Consider the following 20086-nt stretch of genomic DNA (forward strand, 5'->3'; position numbering starts at 1 on the left):
ATCAATGAACTTTGATTCAGCTTTGTCGTTTAGGAGCCTCTTTTTAACTATGATTTATTTTTTTGTTTTAGTAAGGGTTATTTGAGTATCAAAAAATATACAGTGATGGTCGGAGAGAGGTAATTCAGTTATTGAGATATTTGTTATGCTTAGCCCAGTTGTTGTTATAACTAAGTCTAGTGTATTCCCAAGCCGGTGAGTTGCATTTGTTATATGCTGTATTAGGTCAAAGCTATCCAGTAGATTTTTTAGTTCCATAGTTTTGGAGTCTGTTTTCTTATTAAAATGGATGTTCAGGTCTCCATTTAGGATCACCTTATCATATCCGGTAACACATAGTGAGATCAGTTCAGAGAGCTCCTGTATAAATATTGGTGAGTGTCTAGGCGGGCGGTATATTGTGACAATAATAGTTGATTCTGTTTTTAGTTCAATGGCAAGATATTCCATTGACATGAACTCGCCTAGTTCTGTGATTCTAAACAAGAGTTTTGAGGAGAAGATTGCTGCAACTCCTCCGCCCCTTTTATTTTTTCTGGGTATTTGAAAAAAGTTATAGTCTGGTGGACAAGCTTCTATCATTATTGATGTAGCTGTGTCATTATTTAGCCATGTCTCTACTAGGCAGATGCAATCTAAGTTATTTTCTTTAATCAGATCATTTACTAAGAATGTTTTATTATTCAGTGATCTGACATTTAGGAAAGCTAATTTTATTTGTTGGACTTCTTTAGAGGAGGTCTGCTTTGGTTTGACCGTGATGGCCCTGAGGTTAATAGCAGGTAAACGCATTGGTGGCGTATATTTTTCACCATGCCATTGGCTAGTTATGATTACTTGTATGTTTTTAGAGATGGCATGGTAATTGTGCTATACTGTACCGTACTGACTGCACTGTGCTTTCGGGGACATTTGATCAGACGAGATGGCCTTGTGTGATATGGGGGGGGGGGGGGGGGGGGGGGGACGTCTTGTGCTGTACTTCGTGGTGAGATTGTGTCCTTCATGACTATCTCTCGTGCTGGTGTGAGCTTAATATTCTTGGAGGCCATCAAGGCATGACGCATGTTTGCTGATAGGAGCTTTGAACCTAAGCGATTTGGGAAGAAGCCATTTCTTTGAAAACGTTCTGGGTTATTCCAGAAAACATTGAAGTTGTCAATGAATTTCAGGCCGTGTACGAGACATGCAGCCCCTAACCATGAATTAAAATTTAGGAGTCGACTGAATGCTTCCTGTCCTCTGCGAAAGCATGCAATTGGTCCACTGATGGACACATCAGTGTTTGTGTACACAGACTGATGTTTGTCTAGTGTGTTCATTAAACGTGTGAAATCGTCTTTCAAAGTCTCTGTGCCAGTCTTCTTTCGCAGGATGTCAAACGATCCAGAGTGAATGACAATTTTTGTTATTCCTGGTCTGATTAGTGTTGGAAGTTTTTCGGCTAGCTCTTTCACAGTTGTATTGTCTAGACAGATATTTTCTGTGTTTGCCATCTCCACATACCTTGTTATGGAATCTCCAATCAGTATGCAGTCTATTTTCTGTGTGAGGTTAGCATTTTTCTTTCCAACAGTTTTGGGGCCGTTTGTTTTTGGGCTAGGCCTAGTCTGCTGGTTCTTTCCACAGTCCTGTGGCCTTGGTGAAGCCTCGTTAGCCTTCATGTTAACGCTGGTCCCGTACCTTCGGCGTTGGCTACCGCGACGTTCTCGGCGCATGATAGTCTCTTCGCTGTTAGCCGTTCGCTCGGTCTGGGTCGTGTTTGCCAGCCGTGTCGAACATGACCATGTTCACGTCTTAAACTCATACTGAGGACTTAGTTTTGGCTTTAAATTGCATATCATCATTCATTTATTTATTGTCACACAGAGCAGAAGAATTTTGCCAAAACAAACGCATTTCCTTTGATTTAATTATACATCAAATGATTTATGTCAAGGATGAGGGACATCCACTAGTTGCAGAACTTGCAGTCACCTGATTTTTACAGACGATGGCGCCATTGCTCTCATGAAGCAGCAGGTTGGAGGCGGAGTTTTTAGATTACTCCGGTTGCATTGCCTCGCTTGAATGAAGTTAACTTTTCACCAGGATAACGTCAACATTCAGGGTGAATGTAATGTGAGCCACCGGCGCTCGAGCCACCTCGAGCCCCTCGAGGGACTATTGAGGCAACAGTCTCGCTTCGCCAGTTTCTGACAAAAATGCGTCAAATCGGTTACTAATGGCAAGGTGCTCGCCACTAACGCAGGAGATGCTGGGTTCGAGCCCAGCTCTCGCCGTTGCTACTGGCTTGGCTGGTCGTTCATACTAACACAATTGGCAGTGTTAGGGGTGGGAAAGCCAGTGGGTGGGGATTAGACGTTGTGGACAGCGACTCCTACAGGTCGGTTGGTGCGCCTGTACAGCAGAATCAGGAAGTATTGGGGGCAGCATGAGCCTCCCACGCGTTACTCCTTGCCACTGAGAGATTGCGCTGTTCAGGTGAAAAGATGCGACAGGCTGCCTCCTCGTGTACCGGAGGGGACACGTGATGCAAGGCTTGGTCCTCACTGCAGCCGACCAGTGGGAGGCATAGTCTAGCAACGTTCGAGACAGGGGAGGGGAGAATTGAAGGAAGAATTGGCGAGGCGAAATTGGGATGGGAGAAAAATAGAATTTTTTTTAAAAACCTATTTTATTTTTTTTTACTTTTTATTATTGCATATTTTATTTATTTATTTTTCATGATCAGGATCGGATCGGGAGCAAAACATTTTTATCGGGACATCCCTAGTAAAAACCATATTATGCGTTTTCAACTTTTCATCAATAAATAAATGCCCCAAAAAAAGCAATCCATGCTTACGCGTGCTCGCATGGATTGCCCACAAATAGATTTTTTCATGGGGCCCAGAATCTTCAGCTACACCCCTGGGTCCAGGTGTAGGGTGTTGGTCCAGGTGTAGGGTGTAGGTCCAGGTGTAGGGTGTTGGTCCAGGTGTAGGGTGTGGGTCCAGGTGTAGGTCCAGGTGTAGGTCCAGGTGTAGGTCCAGGTGTAGGGTGTAGGTCCAGGTGTAGGGTGTGGGTCCAGGTGTAGGTGTAGGTCCAGGTGTAGGTCCAGGTGTAGGTCCAGGTGTAGGTCCAGGTGTAGGGTGTAGGTCCAGGTGTAGGTGTAGGTCCAGGTGTAGGTCCAGGTGTAGGTCCAGGTGTAGATCCAGGTGTACAGTAGGTCCAGGTGTAGGTGTAGGTCCAGGTGTAGGTCCAGGTGTAGGGTGTAGGTCCAGGTGTAGGGTGTTGGTCCAGGTGTAGGCTGTAGGTCCAGGTGTAGGGTGTAGGTCCAGGTGTAGGTCCAGGTGTAGGTCCAGGTGTTGGTCCAGGTGTAGGGTGTAGGCTGGGGTGACATTCAGAAGAGCTTTTCTTTCAATAACAATGTATGTCACCACATCTCCTTAGGTGTGGAAAATCACCTGTCATCATATTGGATTGCAGGGTATTGTGAAGTGTGATACAGTATCAAAATGACACCGTCATTTATGTATTATATACAGTATGTAATGAATATTATCAAATATTTCAAAGATCATATTGGGGTGGCACGGTGGTGTAGTGGTTAACACTGTTGCCTCACAGCTAGAAGGTCCAGGGTTCGATTCCCGCTTGGAGACCAGGTTTCCGCGTTGCCAGGTACCCAGGTGGGGTATCTCCCAGGCCCTTCTGTGTAGAGTTTGCATGTTCCCGTGCTCGCAAGGGTTTCCCCCCCAATAAGAGAAACCCAATGGAAAAACATGCACAACTGTTTCGTCCCTGACGAAGACGGACAGGAGAACTTGGATTGGTCCCCGGGGCACTTGGCGCGGCCCCTCGCCGACGCCCCTATCTGCTCCCGGCTGCCCTTGGGGGGAAGGACGACGGGATGGGTCATGTGCAGAGACTCAATCGCCCAACTAACTGCATGTGTGTGTGCCGCTCATCGCATGTGTGTCTGCCTGCATGCAAAAAAATATCCAAAGTCCAGTTGTTATTATTATTATTATTATTATTATTATTATTATTATTATTATTATTATTATTATTATTATTATTATATTGCAAGAATATTTAATATGAATGAATTCATATTGATTCATATTTACCCTTATTGTTAATTTAGACAACACAATTGTGTATCCTAATGCACAATATTAAAATAAATCCTACAATACTAACACATATAGTTGAAAATGTCTAGCCCTGTTCATTTAGACCTAAAGGCATGTGACCTGGATGTACAGATACATCAATATGCCATTGATGAAAATGACAACATAAGCTCTCTATGTTCTCTCAATCTTTCTCTCTCTCCCCTCTAATTTTCTCTCCAACCTTCCATAACTCCCCTCCTACCTCCGTCTCTAGGTAAGATGTCACAGTAGACAGAACTGAAAGCAAACTATCATCAACTGTCCAACTCTCTCTCCCTCCCTCTCCCTCCCCACCCCCCACTTCTCTCCCTCCCCTTCCCATTCTCCCTCTAGGAACACTGACACAGTTGAAAGAGCTTAATGTGAACTATAACCGGTTGTCCAGGGTTCCACCAGAGCTGGGTAACTGTGAGAATCTGGAGAGACTCGAACTCACGGGCAACAACAACCTGTCCGAGCTCCCCTTTGAGGTGAAGAAAAGGAAGAGGGATTGATTGATTGATTGAACATTTTTATTAACAGATTGCAGAATGGGTACAATACAGTACAGCTCAATACACACAATTGTTAAGGGGATGCAGACCAGAGAAAGACTTTTGTCTTGTTTACATCAGGGTTTCAATTCATCATAACATTATGACATACATGACATACAGATAGACAGTACTGTTACATCTAGACATTTATGACATACCAGATCTACAAATATACAGTAATGTTTATGAGTACAAAAAGAGTCTAAAAAGAGAGTATATACATTTGAGGGGGAAGAAACTGTACATTGGAGGAGGTTGGGTAGGTGGGGGGGTTGGGTAGGTGGGGTGGGGTGGGGGGGAAACTACATTGGAGGTGGGTGGGGGGGGTGTTGGGTAGGCGGGTGGGGGGTAAACTGTACATTGGAGGGGCTTGGGTTTGGACATTTACAGGGGCCAGTTTCGAATTGCAGTCTCCCGTAGGTGCTCTTTGAGAGTGGTTTTGAAGGTGGGTAGTGATTCACATTCCTTTACAGCTGTGGGTAGGGCGTTCCACATTGATGTGGCATAATTGCAAAACGTGTTTAGTCCCTTGTTTGAGCCGAATCTGGGTTTAACATGATTTGTGGAGCTCCCTTTGGTGTTGTGGTCGTGGTATTCACTGACCTTTGGGAAGTATTTTGACATGTACATGGGTACCTTAGTGGTGTAGTGTATCTTGTAGACCAGGCCCATTGCAAGTTGCTGTACTCTGTCATCTACTCTAAGCCATCCTAGGTCGTCAATGGGGGGCGACAGTGGCTCAGGAGGTAGAGCAGTCGTCTGGCAATCCGGAGGTTCCCGGTTCGATTCCCGCTCCTCCCAGGCAGCGTGTCGATGTGTCCTTGAGCAAGACACTTAACCCCTAACTGCTCCCGATGAGCAGGTTGGCACCTTGCATGGTTGCCTCTGCCGTCGGTGTGTGAATGTGTGAGTGAACGGATAAAATGTGGGGAACAAAATTGTAAAGCGCTTTGGATAAAAGCGCTATATAAAAAAGCAGCCATTTACCATTTACCAAAGTGGGCAGGGGTGAGGTGGGTTCTTGGAGTAAGGTCAAGCAGTATTCTGACCAGTTTGAGTGAGTGAGTGTGTAGTGTACTGGTAGTCAGGGGTGTAATTGTACTTCGTTACAATACTCTTAGCATGCAACGTCCCACATATGCGACGTTTTTCGGACTTTTTGAAACTTTGGCGACCCCTAGTGGCTCGGGTGTGCATATTTCGTCATGCAATATATATATCGAATTAAAGCCCCATTTGTTGCCTGTGGATAGCCCTTTCAGGTGACAAAATCCATTGAGCGGTTCTCGGTATTGCGCAAAATAGGCCTACCACTCCCAACTCAGGCTGCAGTAGTTCCGTCAATCTAGATCCGATCTCGAAAATGATTGTGGATCATTGTAGCCAATGAGTGTGGCTTACCAATGAAACACCACATGGAGATATATGAATCTAAAAAACAAAAACAAAACTAACGAGCCGAAAACAGGAAGAGAAAAACAGCCGAATGAATTGAAAAAACTGCGTTTTTCTTTGTACACAGTTTACCAAAATCACTCCTAATCACTCATTTCTGAATGGATCTTTATAAAATTTGGATATGTACTACATAAGGCTTCAGGCTATGGCTCCGTATGGATTTGTAAGCCATACCACCTTCTGGGGAAATACTACCTCTGGTCTACAGAAAAACTTGAGTAACAAGTTTTTCTACAACTCAAGTTCAGACCTATGGTACTCTATTACGTTAGCACTAAAAGTGAATTTATTTTTTTTGGAATCAGAAACTTCAGAATGTCATCTTTCAAAAGAGACCAGGCTCATGCATGTGCTATAAGTATAAAGTATGTTGTTTTGGTTTGCAAAAAAAGTATGCAGTCCTCAAAAACGAAAACTAAAATGGCCAATTTTGGGGGCGCTTGCTAAGAGGTTTTAAGTACTGTTTTGGGGATTTGTACTTTACTTGAGTATTATTAGGTTTGTATACTTGTACTTTTACTCAATTACATTTCAGATAAAAAAAACATACTTTTTACTCCTTACATTTAAAATGCAGACCTACAAAGTACAAATCTAGCAGGTCCAACTATTTTAATTAGTATATTTGTTTCTCTGGTCGAATTAATGTTAACGTTATTAATCCTGCGGCCACACTATATTTAAAAACAGCCAATCAAATCCCCATCAATGGAAGATTAACCCGCCCATACCCATGCTGATTGGTCCTTGTGCAAGACTAGAAAGCGGGGATCATTGATTAAACACCTGCTATCAGAAGAATAGACAGTCAGAGTGACAAGCTACAGAAGATGGCCACAAACGATAGCATGAGTGATGAAGAGGACGAATCGGAACATGTCATTGTCCTGGAGTAAAAAAAAAGTTTTACCTTTTACTTTTCAGTACTTAAGTACAATTAAAAGTAGAAACTTTTTTACTTTTACTCAAGTGTGTTTTTAGCCAGATTTTGAAACGGTACCCATACTTTCACTTAAGTATAATTTCTGGGTACTTTTTACACCCCTGCTGGTAGTGTGGTGGAAAGTAGCTGGAGCTGAATAACTTACTCAGTCAGAAGAGACTCGGTTAATACAATTTATTAACTCAGTCAAAGTATCAATACAAAAATAGTCAGAGTTGGCTGGATGACTCTCAATGAGGTGACTAGCTTGGACACACGGAATGAGAGGACCCCCACTGAATGAGGAACATCTTTATACAAACGGGAGAGGGTGGGGCTCAATGTACTGGACATCTGGGGAGGTGAAGGATTGGGGGTTGAGGAAGGGGAGATGAAAGAGAGAGAGAGGAAGGAATGGGAGGACGAAAGTCTTTCTCTGGTCTGCATCCCCTTAACAAGTGTGTGTATTGAGCTGTACTGTATTGTACCCATTCTGCAATCTGTTAATAGAAAGTCCAATCAATCAATCAAGGAGGGGTGAAGAAAAGATGGGTGAGAGAGATTAAAGAGAGAGGGGGTGGCGTTGTATCTACCACAGTAGACAGTCAAAGCTGTCCTCTTCTCTCTGGTGTGAGAGAGAGAGAGAGAGAGAGAGAGAGAGAGAGAGAGGGTGTGATGGGGATAATAAATCTCACCTCTGCTGAATGAATACTGGGTCATGGCTGACGTGTTTGTACCTGATGTTCCATGTTGTTGATCTAGCTGAGCAGTCTGAAGAAGCTGGTTCACCTGGACATAGCGGAGAACAGGTTTGCCTCCATTCCTATCTGTACGCTGAGGATGATCAGCCTACAGCTGTTGGATATGAGTAGCAACGTCCTCACCGACCTGCCAGAGGACATGGACAGGTAGGTGGTACAGATCAGAAAGCAGAGAGGGAGGGTTCAGGATTGGTGGTAGAAGCCACAAACCAGGCTATGGAGATTATTTCATATATAGTTACAGGTAAGAGGGATATATACATGTTTTTTTTACCTATTTTGGGAAGGGGGTTGTCTTTCATATTAGCTATATTGAGGGGGACATGTTGAGATGTTGATGGGGTGTCTGAAACTGTTGGTTAATATATAGTTAACTTACAGGTAAGAAGGACATAGAAATGTTTTGACCCCCTTATTTTTATTTTGTATTATTATAATTTTTTTATTATTAAAAAGGGGTGCAGATACAGTAGATGCATTTCATCAAATAGTAATTTCTTCATTTCATAAAAATGTCACAAGAAATTATAACATGAAATCATATTGCTACACTCCAGTAAGTACCCCACCCATCACCCCTGCTCCCCAATTCCACGGCATCCTGAATACCCCCCCAGGCTTACATAAATAACAAAAAATTAAAAAAAAAATTTAAAGTTGAGGATCGGTAGAACTATACCCAACAGCAGACCACCCAAACACCAACCACGTGCACGCATTCCCGGTGCGCGAATGGCGACGGCAGAACAAGCCACAATGCAGCAAAAAAACGAAAGCACATCAAGCCCCTGCAACCCCAAGGCAGCCTCCCTTAATCCTCCACTAAGAAATATCTTGTATATTTATTCCACACTCTTTAGCCTCCCTAAGTGTACTCCATCTATCCCTAAACACCTCTAGACTGTCATTACCTTGTACCAATAGCCCCTCTATTATGCTGTGATGCCATACCTGCCTTTTGAATATCTCCAACTGCAATTCATGAATAAACTGTGCTTTAAAAATGAACCTTTTTCCCAAAAGAATAATCATATAACAGTACAGTCTGTATATCAATATAACAACTGATATTGCAATTCGATAACCAGTTTTACACACCATTCCAAAAACAGACTATGTAAGGATAGTACCAAAAAAGGTGTAATAAATCTTCTGTCTCTTCCACACAAAATCTACACTCATCTGTCCGTTCAATGCCCCAAATTTTTTACATCCTCCTTGTTGCCAAAATTCTGTACAGTACTTTCAGCTGGAAGGCTCGCATATAGGTGTTATTTTATATATATTCTTGTATATCAAATGCCAAGGAAGGTGTACATCAATAAGTTGTTCCCATTTTTGCTGTATCTTATATGGTTGATCAAATATACCTTTGGTTTTTAGATAAAAACGGTAGATTTCATTATTTATTTTTGTCTTTTTGGACCATTTATTATTCTTGATATAGGGTCTGCAAACCATTCGTTTATTAAATACCTTGACACTTTCCCCCCCATTTCCATTAATATACTTAAATTAAACCATAAGATCTCTTGAGCTATCTGATCTACTTTGTCTGGAGGGTGATACTGGAATTATAGCCAACTTTGTATAGATTCACTTAAAAATGGTGACAATTCAAAATGCATTTGCTTTCTAAACCATTGAAAGTAGGGGTGTAACGGTACACAAAAACCATGGTACGGTACATACCTCGGTTTTGAAGTCAAGGTTCTGTATGGGTTTTCGGTACAGTGGGGCAAAGTTTGGCTTTCCATGTTCCATTCAGGGGTGATGTAGTGTGCAGTAACTACTTTTTTTAAACAATTATAATTCTTATATTAGATTGTGAAAAAAACAGCCTCCAGTGGGCGGTCGTTAGTGGTTAACATACCATTGTATTCGTTCGGTACACTACACAGCCGTTCGGTACGGTACGGTACGGTACACACTGAAACGGTTCGGTACGGTACGGATACGTGTACCTTTACACCCCTAATTGAAAGTGGATAGCATCAAGCTGCAAAACAGCAAAAAGGCCATCCTTAAAAAGGGGATGAGCGCATTTAAGTAGCTTACTATAGAACCAACCAGGGTTCGAACAGAACTTCCTGATTAGTGATGTTTTCAGAGAGAGATTTAACATTTTAATATTTAATAATTGTACACCTCCAAGTTCATATTCAATGTAAAGGTAAGCTTGTTTGATTTGATCTGGCTTTCCATTCCATATAAAATCAAATATCTTCTGATCGTATAGTTAAAGAAAAACTTCGCCAGGACTAGGTAAGTATACAAACTGTGATGTTAGCAAATAATTTATTAAAATAGTTGCTGTAGTATCTTATCCAGTTTTGATAGTCTCCTTTGGAAATGTATTTCTGAGAGTTCTATCAGATTAGTTGGCATATGGATTCCCAGCAAATCCACGTCCCCATTAGTCCACTTTATTGGCAGACTACAGGGCAGTGTAAAAGCAGTGTTTTTTAGAGACCCAATCCCTATAAATGTTTGCCAATTTGGATTCAAACCAGACAAATTTGCAAAAAGATTCAAATCTTGTATAATACATACTATGATAGATACTAGTATGTATCGGTGTAAAAAATAAATAAATAAATAAAAAGTCTTTAAATGTATGGTTGAAACATGCAAATGTTCAAACGCACACACACTAATAAGCATTGGAGGCTTTTAACCAGGGCCGGACTGGGGAAATCATTCAGGCCAGGAAATATAGTGCGAAATATAGCCCCAGTCAGGCCACTTTTTAAGCGGGGGTCTGGGGGTCCCCCACCAGGAATCTTTTTGTTACAAAGACTTCATTTCCTGCATTCTGGTGCAGGAATTTTTTTATTTGTACCCTTTAAATGCCATGTGTGTGATGGCATCACAAATGTTGTAAAAAAAACACACACAAAAAGTGAAATATTTGCAATATATCAAATGCAAACTATATTTTTCTGGGGGGGATTATTACAGTCTAGCATGTGCCAATGATTGGCAACAACACTGGTTTTGAGAGAGAGAGAGAGAGAGAGAGAGAGAGAGAGAGAGAGAGAGAGAGAGAGCGCGACCGACCGACCGACCGACCGACCGACCCAATTGGTCCACTGATGGATACATCTTGATATTTGTCTAGTCTAGTGTGTTCATTAGATCTGTGAAATCCTCTTTCAGTGCCTCTGTGCCCATTTTCTTAGGCAGTTAGCCTTGCTGGTATGCGCGCCATTAGCGTTAGCCACACTTCTAGGCCTCTTTGCTTTTGGAAAGAATGATAAAAAAAAATGAAAGAAATGATAAATATTCAAATTCGACTAAGAGGTTGGCAGTCGACTACGGCTCCTTTCGATCGATTAGTCAACTATTCTACTAATCGGGGTCAGCCTCAAAGGCCTTGTTCAGTATCTGATATAATAGTCAATGTGTCCTGTGTTTTCAATGTAAACATATGTAATTGAAAGACCTTTGGATATCTGATTGCATAATACAGTTCATTATGTCCATAGCTTGTTTTGTTAGTTATTATGTGGATATAAATAAATCGTTCAAATGTGTGTACATGTACAGTATATGCGCATGCTTTTGTATGTGTGTGTGTTGCAGGCTGGAGCAGCTGCACTCTTTGTTTGTCCATAAGAACAGTCTGTCTTACCTGCCCCAATGTCTGTGCAAAATCACCACCCTGAAGATGATCGTCGTCAGCGGAGCTGAGCTCAACTGTATCCCCACCAAGCTCTGCTCCAACCCAGACATCAAGTACGTCGTACCACAGCCTCTCAGGAACAGGACTGCAGCAAGGAATCTAAAAATAGCAATCCCAGTTCCAATTTTTTCTTTATCTACATAATTTCATTGAGCTGTAATTAACACAAATGATTCAGTGTCCTCGACACCCACACGCATCCTGTCTAAGAGCAGAGAAACAGAAACAGCCAGGATGTGTCTTGTGTCCCTCTGCAGGTTCATTAGGCTGTATGACAACCCAGCGAGCGAGGAGAGGAATAAAAAAGAGGCAGAAGAGAAGAAAGAGAGCATGAAATCAGAGGAAATTACAAAAAGCAGCAATGAGAAAGAGTTCATGCAGGCGTATGTCGAATCTCTCAAAGACAGAGGTGAGCAGGGTCTCTACGACGGGGTTCCTGCGGTCATGGGAAGGGCCGGCTGGAGAATATAGTTGTCCAGGCCTGGAAAAAAGTTATGGAAACTGATGACAATTAGAAAAGCTTTTGAAATGAGAAAGGTTGTTTTATATACACAATATAAGTGCCTGAAAGGATTTGTCTATATTACTCTGTTCCTCTCTAGATACAGTCCCATATTCCACCACCAAGGTCTCCATCTCCTTATTATTGTGATGGAGACAATGATGATGAAGAGGATGAAGAGAAAACCCTACTGAATGACAACCTACTGGAATGAGCAAGCGTTGGTTGATGATGATGTTGGTGATGATGTGACAATGATGAAGATGACTAGAGAAAACACTTGGGACTGGCTGGACAGTCTGCTGACCTATGGGAATGTGATACCAAGTGTTGAAATTAGGCCTGAATGGTAAACTGTATTGCAAGATAAACAAAGGTACAGTATTTTTAACAATACTGAATTTGTTGTGTATTTTGGATGAGAATAGACCAGTTTGAATGAAGGCCGCTCCATGACACCCTTTCCTTACAAAGATATTCAGATATTCGAAAATAAAATATCAAATATTGTTATGCTATAGTAACGCACCAAACCCTATTCTACATGGTAATGTACAGCTCAACAGGAGTATCCTGGTTCTCCCCAAGTTACATTGAGAGCACATTTATAGTGCCATTCTATTTATGATTACAGTAGAGCATTTTTATCTTTGTATCAACATGCGTACATTATGTGTGGTCAAGTTTGTGATGGACTACGGTATCATGTGGGCATGACATGAGTTGTAGTGTTGTGACCAAACTCTTTTTGCTGTGCAACGGTGAAAGGCCTGAATGTAGATGTGATTGTTAGCATTTGTTTGTGATGGATTGATTTGCACCAGTTCACACCTAAGGGATGTTTCAACAGGAGGGATTAGCCAGTTTGCTAGAAGACTATGAATCTTGAATATTAGTTGGATGTTAAGTTTTTAGCTATGTCTGAACTGATGACCTCTTATGTTTGAATTATCTGGCTAACATGTTTATAGAAATCCTTGTCTATAATGTGTAAATAAACAAAGTGTACCTATTGCCTTTGTATTTTTGTCTGCTGCCATTTTAACCTAATGTACACAAATTGCCTTGGTGTCTTAGCAGGTGAAGTCGCATAATGTACTCACAATGTTGTGAGTTTGGGTTGCATGTAATCTCCTTTTTCTAAAACAAAGCAGAAATATAGTAGTCTTACCAAAAGGAAATCTGATGTCTGTCAAATTCCATACATTTCTCTTTATTAATATTATCATAGATATTATTCAAAATTATGGTTTTAATAAGATAAAAGAAAGAAATTACAAATGCACAAACCATGTAGACATCATTCAACGTCATTTAAAAAAAGACAACAGGTATTAACATTAATATTATTATAGGCACACGTTTGAATAAAGTGCAACAATCAGCAAATAATATGCATCATGTACACTGCCAGCGGAGTCACACAAATGACCCCACAGTTCATTTGGAAATCAGCTTTTTCTTTTAACTGCATAAGTGATTTCTCTTCTTTTACTGTTTTAGCGATTATAATTGGCTAAAAATAAACTAGCCAGAGAGGAAATCTTATCAATATATATAGATATATAGCAAGAAGTGCTGCATTAGAAAAGAGAACTCCAAAAAATACTTGGTTCCTAACCGGAGATCTAGAACAGGTCTGTATTAATAACAGGGGCGTCAATTCAGTCTGATACGAGCTTTGGCCATTGCACTTTTCAGAGGCTGCCATGTTAGCTCCACAATTCTGCTCTATTTTAGCTGATCTTAAGAATGAAGGACACAGAGATGAGGTATCTCGACAATGGAAATGTTATGGGAACATAATTATGGTTAACTCAAAGTTGTAGAGAAGCTGCAGCAACATGGCGTCTCTACGGTGCAGCCTGGCCTAAGCTCCCCCATCAATGGCTCTGCATCAAGAGAGGTCATAAATTAGGTTCCATACAACTGAGCAGATGGAGTACAGTATAGTACAATAACGTATACCATTTACATTACAATGGTGGATACAGAGACATTCAGTAACTACTTGGGGATGATTGTATATAAAAATATAGCTCCTTTTTTCCCCTGTTTCTGACATCAATCATCTTTGAGAAAGAAGAATAACCGATATTCTAATTAGGTGGAGGATAATTAAAACCTGTATACAATTTCATGTGAAAAACAAGCAATAACTTTCTGATCTAAATCCAACGATGGTTGACCAAAGATAATGCTGTTAAAAAAACTTGCCATTTTACCACCAAAATCAAAGGTTTGCAGTCAGAATCTAAACTCACCAAGGTCCTCACTGCATTTACATGCACATTGCACACCAAACATCCCAGAATAATTCAGTAAACTTAAATATTCCTGAGTTGGTGCATGTTAACTACATGTCCCATTTACAATAACCCAGATAAGTTCTTGCAAAGTAACATTTCTATCAGAATAAGACCTTCACTATGGGATAAGAGCCATGTATGGAAAAGCAATAGGTATGTCATCAGTTGTAAATACAGGCAGTGAACACATTCACATAGCGGCCTGAGCATGACATAAGAGCAAAATGGCCACCATGTGAACATGGTCAATAGGTCGCTTTTAAGAAAACGAAGGGACACTGTAACTTTGTATGATAAATGCAGACCTTTTTCTATTCAAGCTTGGGTTGATGCATAGATGGGCATTTGGATATGCAGAACCCATGGTGTGAACCATGAGACTCTCCTCTTTGACGCAAGACCACATTAGAAAAGAGCACCCGACACTCACACTCGAGCGTGTTGTCAGATGGCCCGTTGACTCAAAACCAGTAACACAACAGTCTCCAAGTAATACCATGAACAGAAAAAAAAAATAAGACATTTTGAATAAGAATAGCAGTCCTCGAGAGTGAGAGGACAGTTTGCACAGAGCCAGTGATCGTTTGGTTGCTGCGGTTTCTTTTTACTGAGACCATGTTAGCACCACAACCCTACTCCATGGCTGTAGGTTGCTAAGTAACTGGTGATTCTCTGTCAGCTGGCCTTTCTAATTTTGGAAATGTTACCACAATAATGTTACAGAGGGCACTGTGACATTCTAGCGTAAAATACTTTTTGGGTATAAAAATGCAGCAATCAATGGCTCTGTATGTGAACACCAGGTTGCCGTTTCCCATCAAACATCTAATACCAAATTCATATTTGTTCGAAAGTATGGGGACAGGTCCACCGAGGCCTTTTCTCTTAAAAAGGTGAAAATGCGAGCTGGATAGAGGAGTATTACAATGCACCATGGAACACAGTGCACAATGGCTACTTCTTCTTCAAACTTATTTTACGTGACAATAATGGACAACTCGCTGTGTCATGATGTGAATCGTCCCAATAATGATGGGGAAAAGACACAGGCATGGACACATGTAGCTAGTAGATCTGTACCTTTAGCCAATGGGACAAAGTTAATCTTGGTGCTAAAGATGCTTCTGGGAGACAGAGCCCAAGATGCTGTTTGAAACACGGGACACCTTCTATCTCCTGAAGTCAGATTTTCAGGAAATAAAAAAATATGTACTTTCAGATTAATAACCACACGTTTTGATAGTATACAGAGTTTGGATAAGGAAGAATCTTCAATAGAGAAAGATATCTTGAAAACTAGGTTCCAGGAAGCAGCAGTGATGACCAAAGTCCCAAATGAATAGACTGAAACTCTGACCCTCTCATGGATTTCAGGTGAACTTTTCACCATTTCCAAGTTCACCCAAAATCTTTGATGGCATGCAAGCTTGGTGTTAGTTTGAAACACTGTGGCACATGCATTGCTTTAACACTGATCCAGGAATCAGTGTAGCCTATTCCATCGTATCCTCCTCTTTTTGGTCTTATGAGATCACTTTTCCACAGCAATGCTGGACATGGCTTGCTCAGGGCTTTTTCAACACATTTACAACACTGCATTTCAATCTAAAGCCCACCTCACAAATCACCTGTTGGCAACATTAAAAAGCAATTACATTTATTTTGTTTTGTGCAATAGAGAATGAGAAAGCCATGGCTTGCCCTGGGTATATCAATGGCAAAATTAACAAATTATTCTTAAAAAAAAAAAAAAAAAAAAAAAAAAGGCTATCAATATGTACTGTATCAACATAAAACACCCAATAGACATGTTTGGATGATAATGTGCTTTGAGTTGGTCAACACATGAGGCAGAAGGGTATATACAGTGTTTGGACACTGCAGTTTTCATAACCCTGCTCCTGCCCACTGCTAAGTAACTGCTGATTCTATGTAAACTGATCTGTAGACCTCTGAGCATCTTGTTGTGGCAATGTTACGGTTACAAATTTGGAGCCAGCATGTTATTTGTAGAGATGTGGCAGAAACATGGTTCCCATAGTACAACCTGGCTGAACTCTCAGTAATGGCTCTGATTTGAGGTAGCTAGGATTCCAGACTAAGGCTGGGAGCAGGACCGGGGTCTATTCATCAAGTATTGGGCCAGTAAGCTCAAAATGAGTCCTTTTTGTTATGTTGTTTGTATGTTGATGAAAACATGACCATTCACAATATTATTTAATTGCCTCTATGTTTAAGTATCTTCAACTTACCATCCCAATACTAGACCAACTTTTACTCGCCGCAGCCTTTTTGACTGTTTTCAACTCAGGAATTTTTATCTCACAGTACTTCTCAAACCTGAAGTGAATCCAGTCCTGCATGGGGCTGTTGAGATCAGAGCCATACAGATTGGTTACACAATCCTGCTCTATGGCCATTGCTATGGAACTTGTGGTTCTACAATAGAAGATTTTTTTTTTTTTTTTTTTAATAAAAGTTCGTCATCTCACCACTGCAACGTCATTGAGTGAATTGACAACATTTGTCCAAGGGAAGCAACAGTTATGATTGGAGGATCAAGAAAATAGGGTGGGGATGTTAGATCCATTGTTGCCTAGAATGTTAAGACCAGGATGGGTCAGTGATGTCATAGTGACTTTCCCCTTTAACACTGGAAGACTAATCTCCTTGTAAAAACGTGTTTCAAACTCTATCCAGCATCAACAATGATATTGTGCAATTGTGGCCTGTACGACTGAGTGTATAGGGTCCGAGCCTGTAGCCATGCACCTCTAAGATTTCCTAACAACACGGACGGGGCCGCACTGCGATGATTGGCATTGCTATGGTGACAGAATGCACACGCTGCTCTTCAGAGAGTTTCTGACCGCAATATCTATGAAGCGGCCCGATGTTCCGCCAAGACCATGCATGACACCCTGCTGACTGTAAGTAGTGTCGTCTCCCAGTGCTCTACTGCTTCCCTGAGGGGGTTGTGTCTCATCCTCCCTCGTCATATCATTCTAGATCATTACATAGTACAAACTGCAAACACTTGCTTGTTCTAGAGAAAGGCCGACAGCATGGAGCCCATACTACAAGATGGCAAATCTATTATCAATGACTACCGAGATGGGGGAGGGCGTATTTGGAATGTCTCTGCTCGACTCTTTACCTCAAACTACTTCAGCTAGAGTCCAACACTAAGGTCCTGCTCACTCAGATTCAAAACATCGAGACAAAAAAGGCAGCAACAAAAAAAAGAAGAGCAAAATAAGAAATGGCACAGTGCTTTGCATCTCAACAATAAACTGTCTGACCTTTCAAGATTAAAATTCTCCAATGCGATCTTCAACTTGTCACTTTAAAAACCGTAAAATCTTAACTACACAGCTATCCGATTAGAACAGAGGTTTCATTGCACAGTAATTTAGATTAAAAACTAGACCACACCTGGCCCATACTGGATGTCAAACCTGGGAGTGTTTGATTCACCCTGCCTGGTGTGACAGGTGGGTGGGGCTATCACTTTGCATATTCATATCCATCATGCCAGACAGGATAAAACAATCCCCACAAAACCCATAAAGCTATGAGGAGCCCCTCTAAAACAGAGCTGGGATTGATTAACTTTCAATTCAACCCGTTCCATATAAACTGCAACTTAGCAAACTTAAGCTTCTTTATAGAACCAATATACATGTTTTTCCATCGCTAAAGATTTTAAATGTTCTAATTCCCTGCTGCTCAGGCACGGCCGGACACATTTCAAGTATTTGAGAAGAAAAGAGAGAAATAAGAGGAGAGCTTGATATCTTATCCTACCAATGACCTTTAACTATTAGAGGCCTGTGGACTTTCCTGTGAAACACAATTAGACCCATCGGCACGCCTGAAGTTGACGCCACATGTGTATTATGTGTAGTTTGCTGACATTTCTGTTTTGCATCCCAGATGAGGCCAAAGGCAATTTTCCACCTTGTGGACAGTGACGTTGGATTCTATTCCAGAGTCTGGCAAGATAGATCAAGCGCACCTAAAAAGCACATCAAACTGTTGAAACCATTTCCTAAATATATATATTCTGCCCAGGCCTGCTGTTCTCTGCTGTTTTTAATATGAAACATTCTTAAGGATAAAAAGCAACCGGCAAGGAGGAGAAACGAGGAGGGGACGTGTCGTGGTGATCAGTCCTCTCCTCGTTTGTCCTTCCGGTGAGAAGTTAGGTTTTACAACACAGTCTGTGGTTATGATTTGGTCAGCATTCACTTTCCAAGGGTTTCATCACTTCCTCATTAAGCCTCCTTATCGCTGGCCTCAGATGGAGTGTGCTTGATCTCTGCGCGTCCACAGTCCTCAGGGGGAGGAGGGTACAGGTACAAAAAAAAAAACACCCTTGCAGAAAGAGACAGTCAAGTAGAATTGACCACCATCTTTGTCGACACCCTCGTTTCGTTAGACTTTGTGTCGGGACCAGTCGATTTAGGTCCCCACATGGCAAAAATAGTAACATGGGTCACATGTTACATCAGCCTGGGTCCCAGGATCACAGACTGCCTTACTCCTTTGGGTTCCTGGCTGGGAAAGTTTAGAAACCCATTTTAATCTACAACACAAGAAATTCACATCTGGGTCTACCTGATGTGTTTTTAATATCCGAGCGTTAAGCATTCTGGTTCAAATCAAATACAAAATAAAAAAAACATTGATGAATTATCCTGAACGAACTCCTGTTCAGAAAGAGGGAGCGAGACATGTATGGAAAGGGTTGAGACTAGCAAGGAAGGGGGAGGCCAGATTTGTGACTGGACACCATTGCTGTCAGTCACATGCTGCTGTCCTGTAAGAGGGGCTCAATGTCCTCTGTGTCACTGGTAGGAGATGCCAGAGGGTTGTTGGCATTCAGTGCAGTAGAGGTGCTGCTGGACTTGCGGGCAGAGCATGTCTTGATGTCATCCAATCGGTCGTTGTCTGGGATGAAGATGGCAACCAGAAGCGCCAATAGCACGGCACAGGCTCCGAACAGGAAGGGGGGGCCAGGAATTACTGACTTCTACAGAGAGTTGGAGAGATTAAAAAAGTAAATAGAAATTCTCATTTATTACACCCACGTGCAAAGCTCAAATTGTGATCACTCGTGTCTGTCCGTCTGACCATAACCATGACAATTTATTATCCGATTACACGCAAACTTGGTGGATTGGTTGACAGTCAGCCAAAAACCTACACCAGATTGCAACCGTGATGACCGGGAGGATGCGACCCTCTCTGCGCCGCCCCCTTGCCTCAAATAGATCCGCCATCAGCTATATTTTTTATCTTTCAAAATTTTCAGTTGCTATTGCATGCACTTATCGGTGTGTCATTACACTTATGAGTGCATGCTTACCAACTGTTTAGCCTGTTTTATTGCAACACTACTATCACCGACATCTAAGAAGGGAGATCCCCCCTTGAATGGCCCTTCTAAGGTTTCTCTCCTCCACATTGCCTGTGGTGCATTTTTTCCTATTGCTACGTTTTAGTGAGTTTTTCCTTACCTTCGCATGGGGTATGTCTGGAAGTGTTGCTTTTATTTGATTTATTTTAATTTCTTTTGGAATTTATGGTGTTTTTGTTTTGTTCTTGATTTATTGTGATGTTTCTTCTTGACTTATTTAAAGAAGACGTGTCCGGCCCATGGGGACATTAACGTGTGTTGTCGGGCCTTACAAATACATTTGATTTGATTAGATTGCAACCATGTTTTTATAGTGTTATGAAAAAGT

At 41.5% G+C, this 20086-nt stretch overlaps 2 protein-coding genes across 2 annotated transcripts in view; one reads left to right on the forward strand and one right to left on the reverse strand.

Moving 5' to 3' along the window:
- The window catches only part of lrrc2 (leucine rich repeat containing 2), a gene marked incomplete at its 5' end in the record, with an annotated part of 32640 nt that extends 20433 nt beyond the window's left edge, over nucleotides 1-12207 (forward strand). The window contains 5 exons of the mRNA XM_084317893.1: nucleotides 4497-4633; nucleotides 7842-7987; nucleotides 11426-11578; nucleotides 11783-11934; nucleotides 12128-12207. Coding sequence (XP_084174019.1) covers nucleotides 4497-4633; nucleotides 7842-7987; nucleotides 11426-11578; nucleotides 11783-11934; nucleotides 12128-12177 — 638 coding nt within the window. The 3' untranslated portion in view covers nucleotides 12178-12207. The remainder of the gene's footprint in view (nucleotides 1-4496; nucleotides 4634-7841; nucleotides 7988-11425; nucleotides 11579-11782; nucleotides 11935-12127) is intronic.
- Nucleotides 12208-13219: 1012 nt separating this feature from the next.
- The window catches only part of mfsd14bb (major facilitator superfamily domain containing 14Bb), a 59903-nt gene continuing 53036 nt past the window's right edge, over nucleotides 13220-20086 (reverse strand). The window contains exon 12 of the mRNA XM_084327515.1: nucleotides 13220-19371. Coding sequence (XP_084183641.1) covers nucleotides 19144-19371 — 228 coding nt within the window. The 3' untranslated portion in view covers nucleotides 13220-19143. The remainder of the gene's footprint in view (nucleotides 19372-20086) is intronic.

This window comes from Notolepis coatsorum (genome assembly GCF_963971535.1).
Source record: "Notolepis coatsorum genome assembly, chromosome: 1".
In the NCBI taxonomy this organism is placed as follows: Eukaryota; Metazoa; Chordata; class Actinopteri; order Aulopiformes; family Paralepididae; genus Notolepis; species Notolepis coatsorum.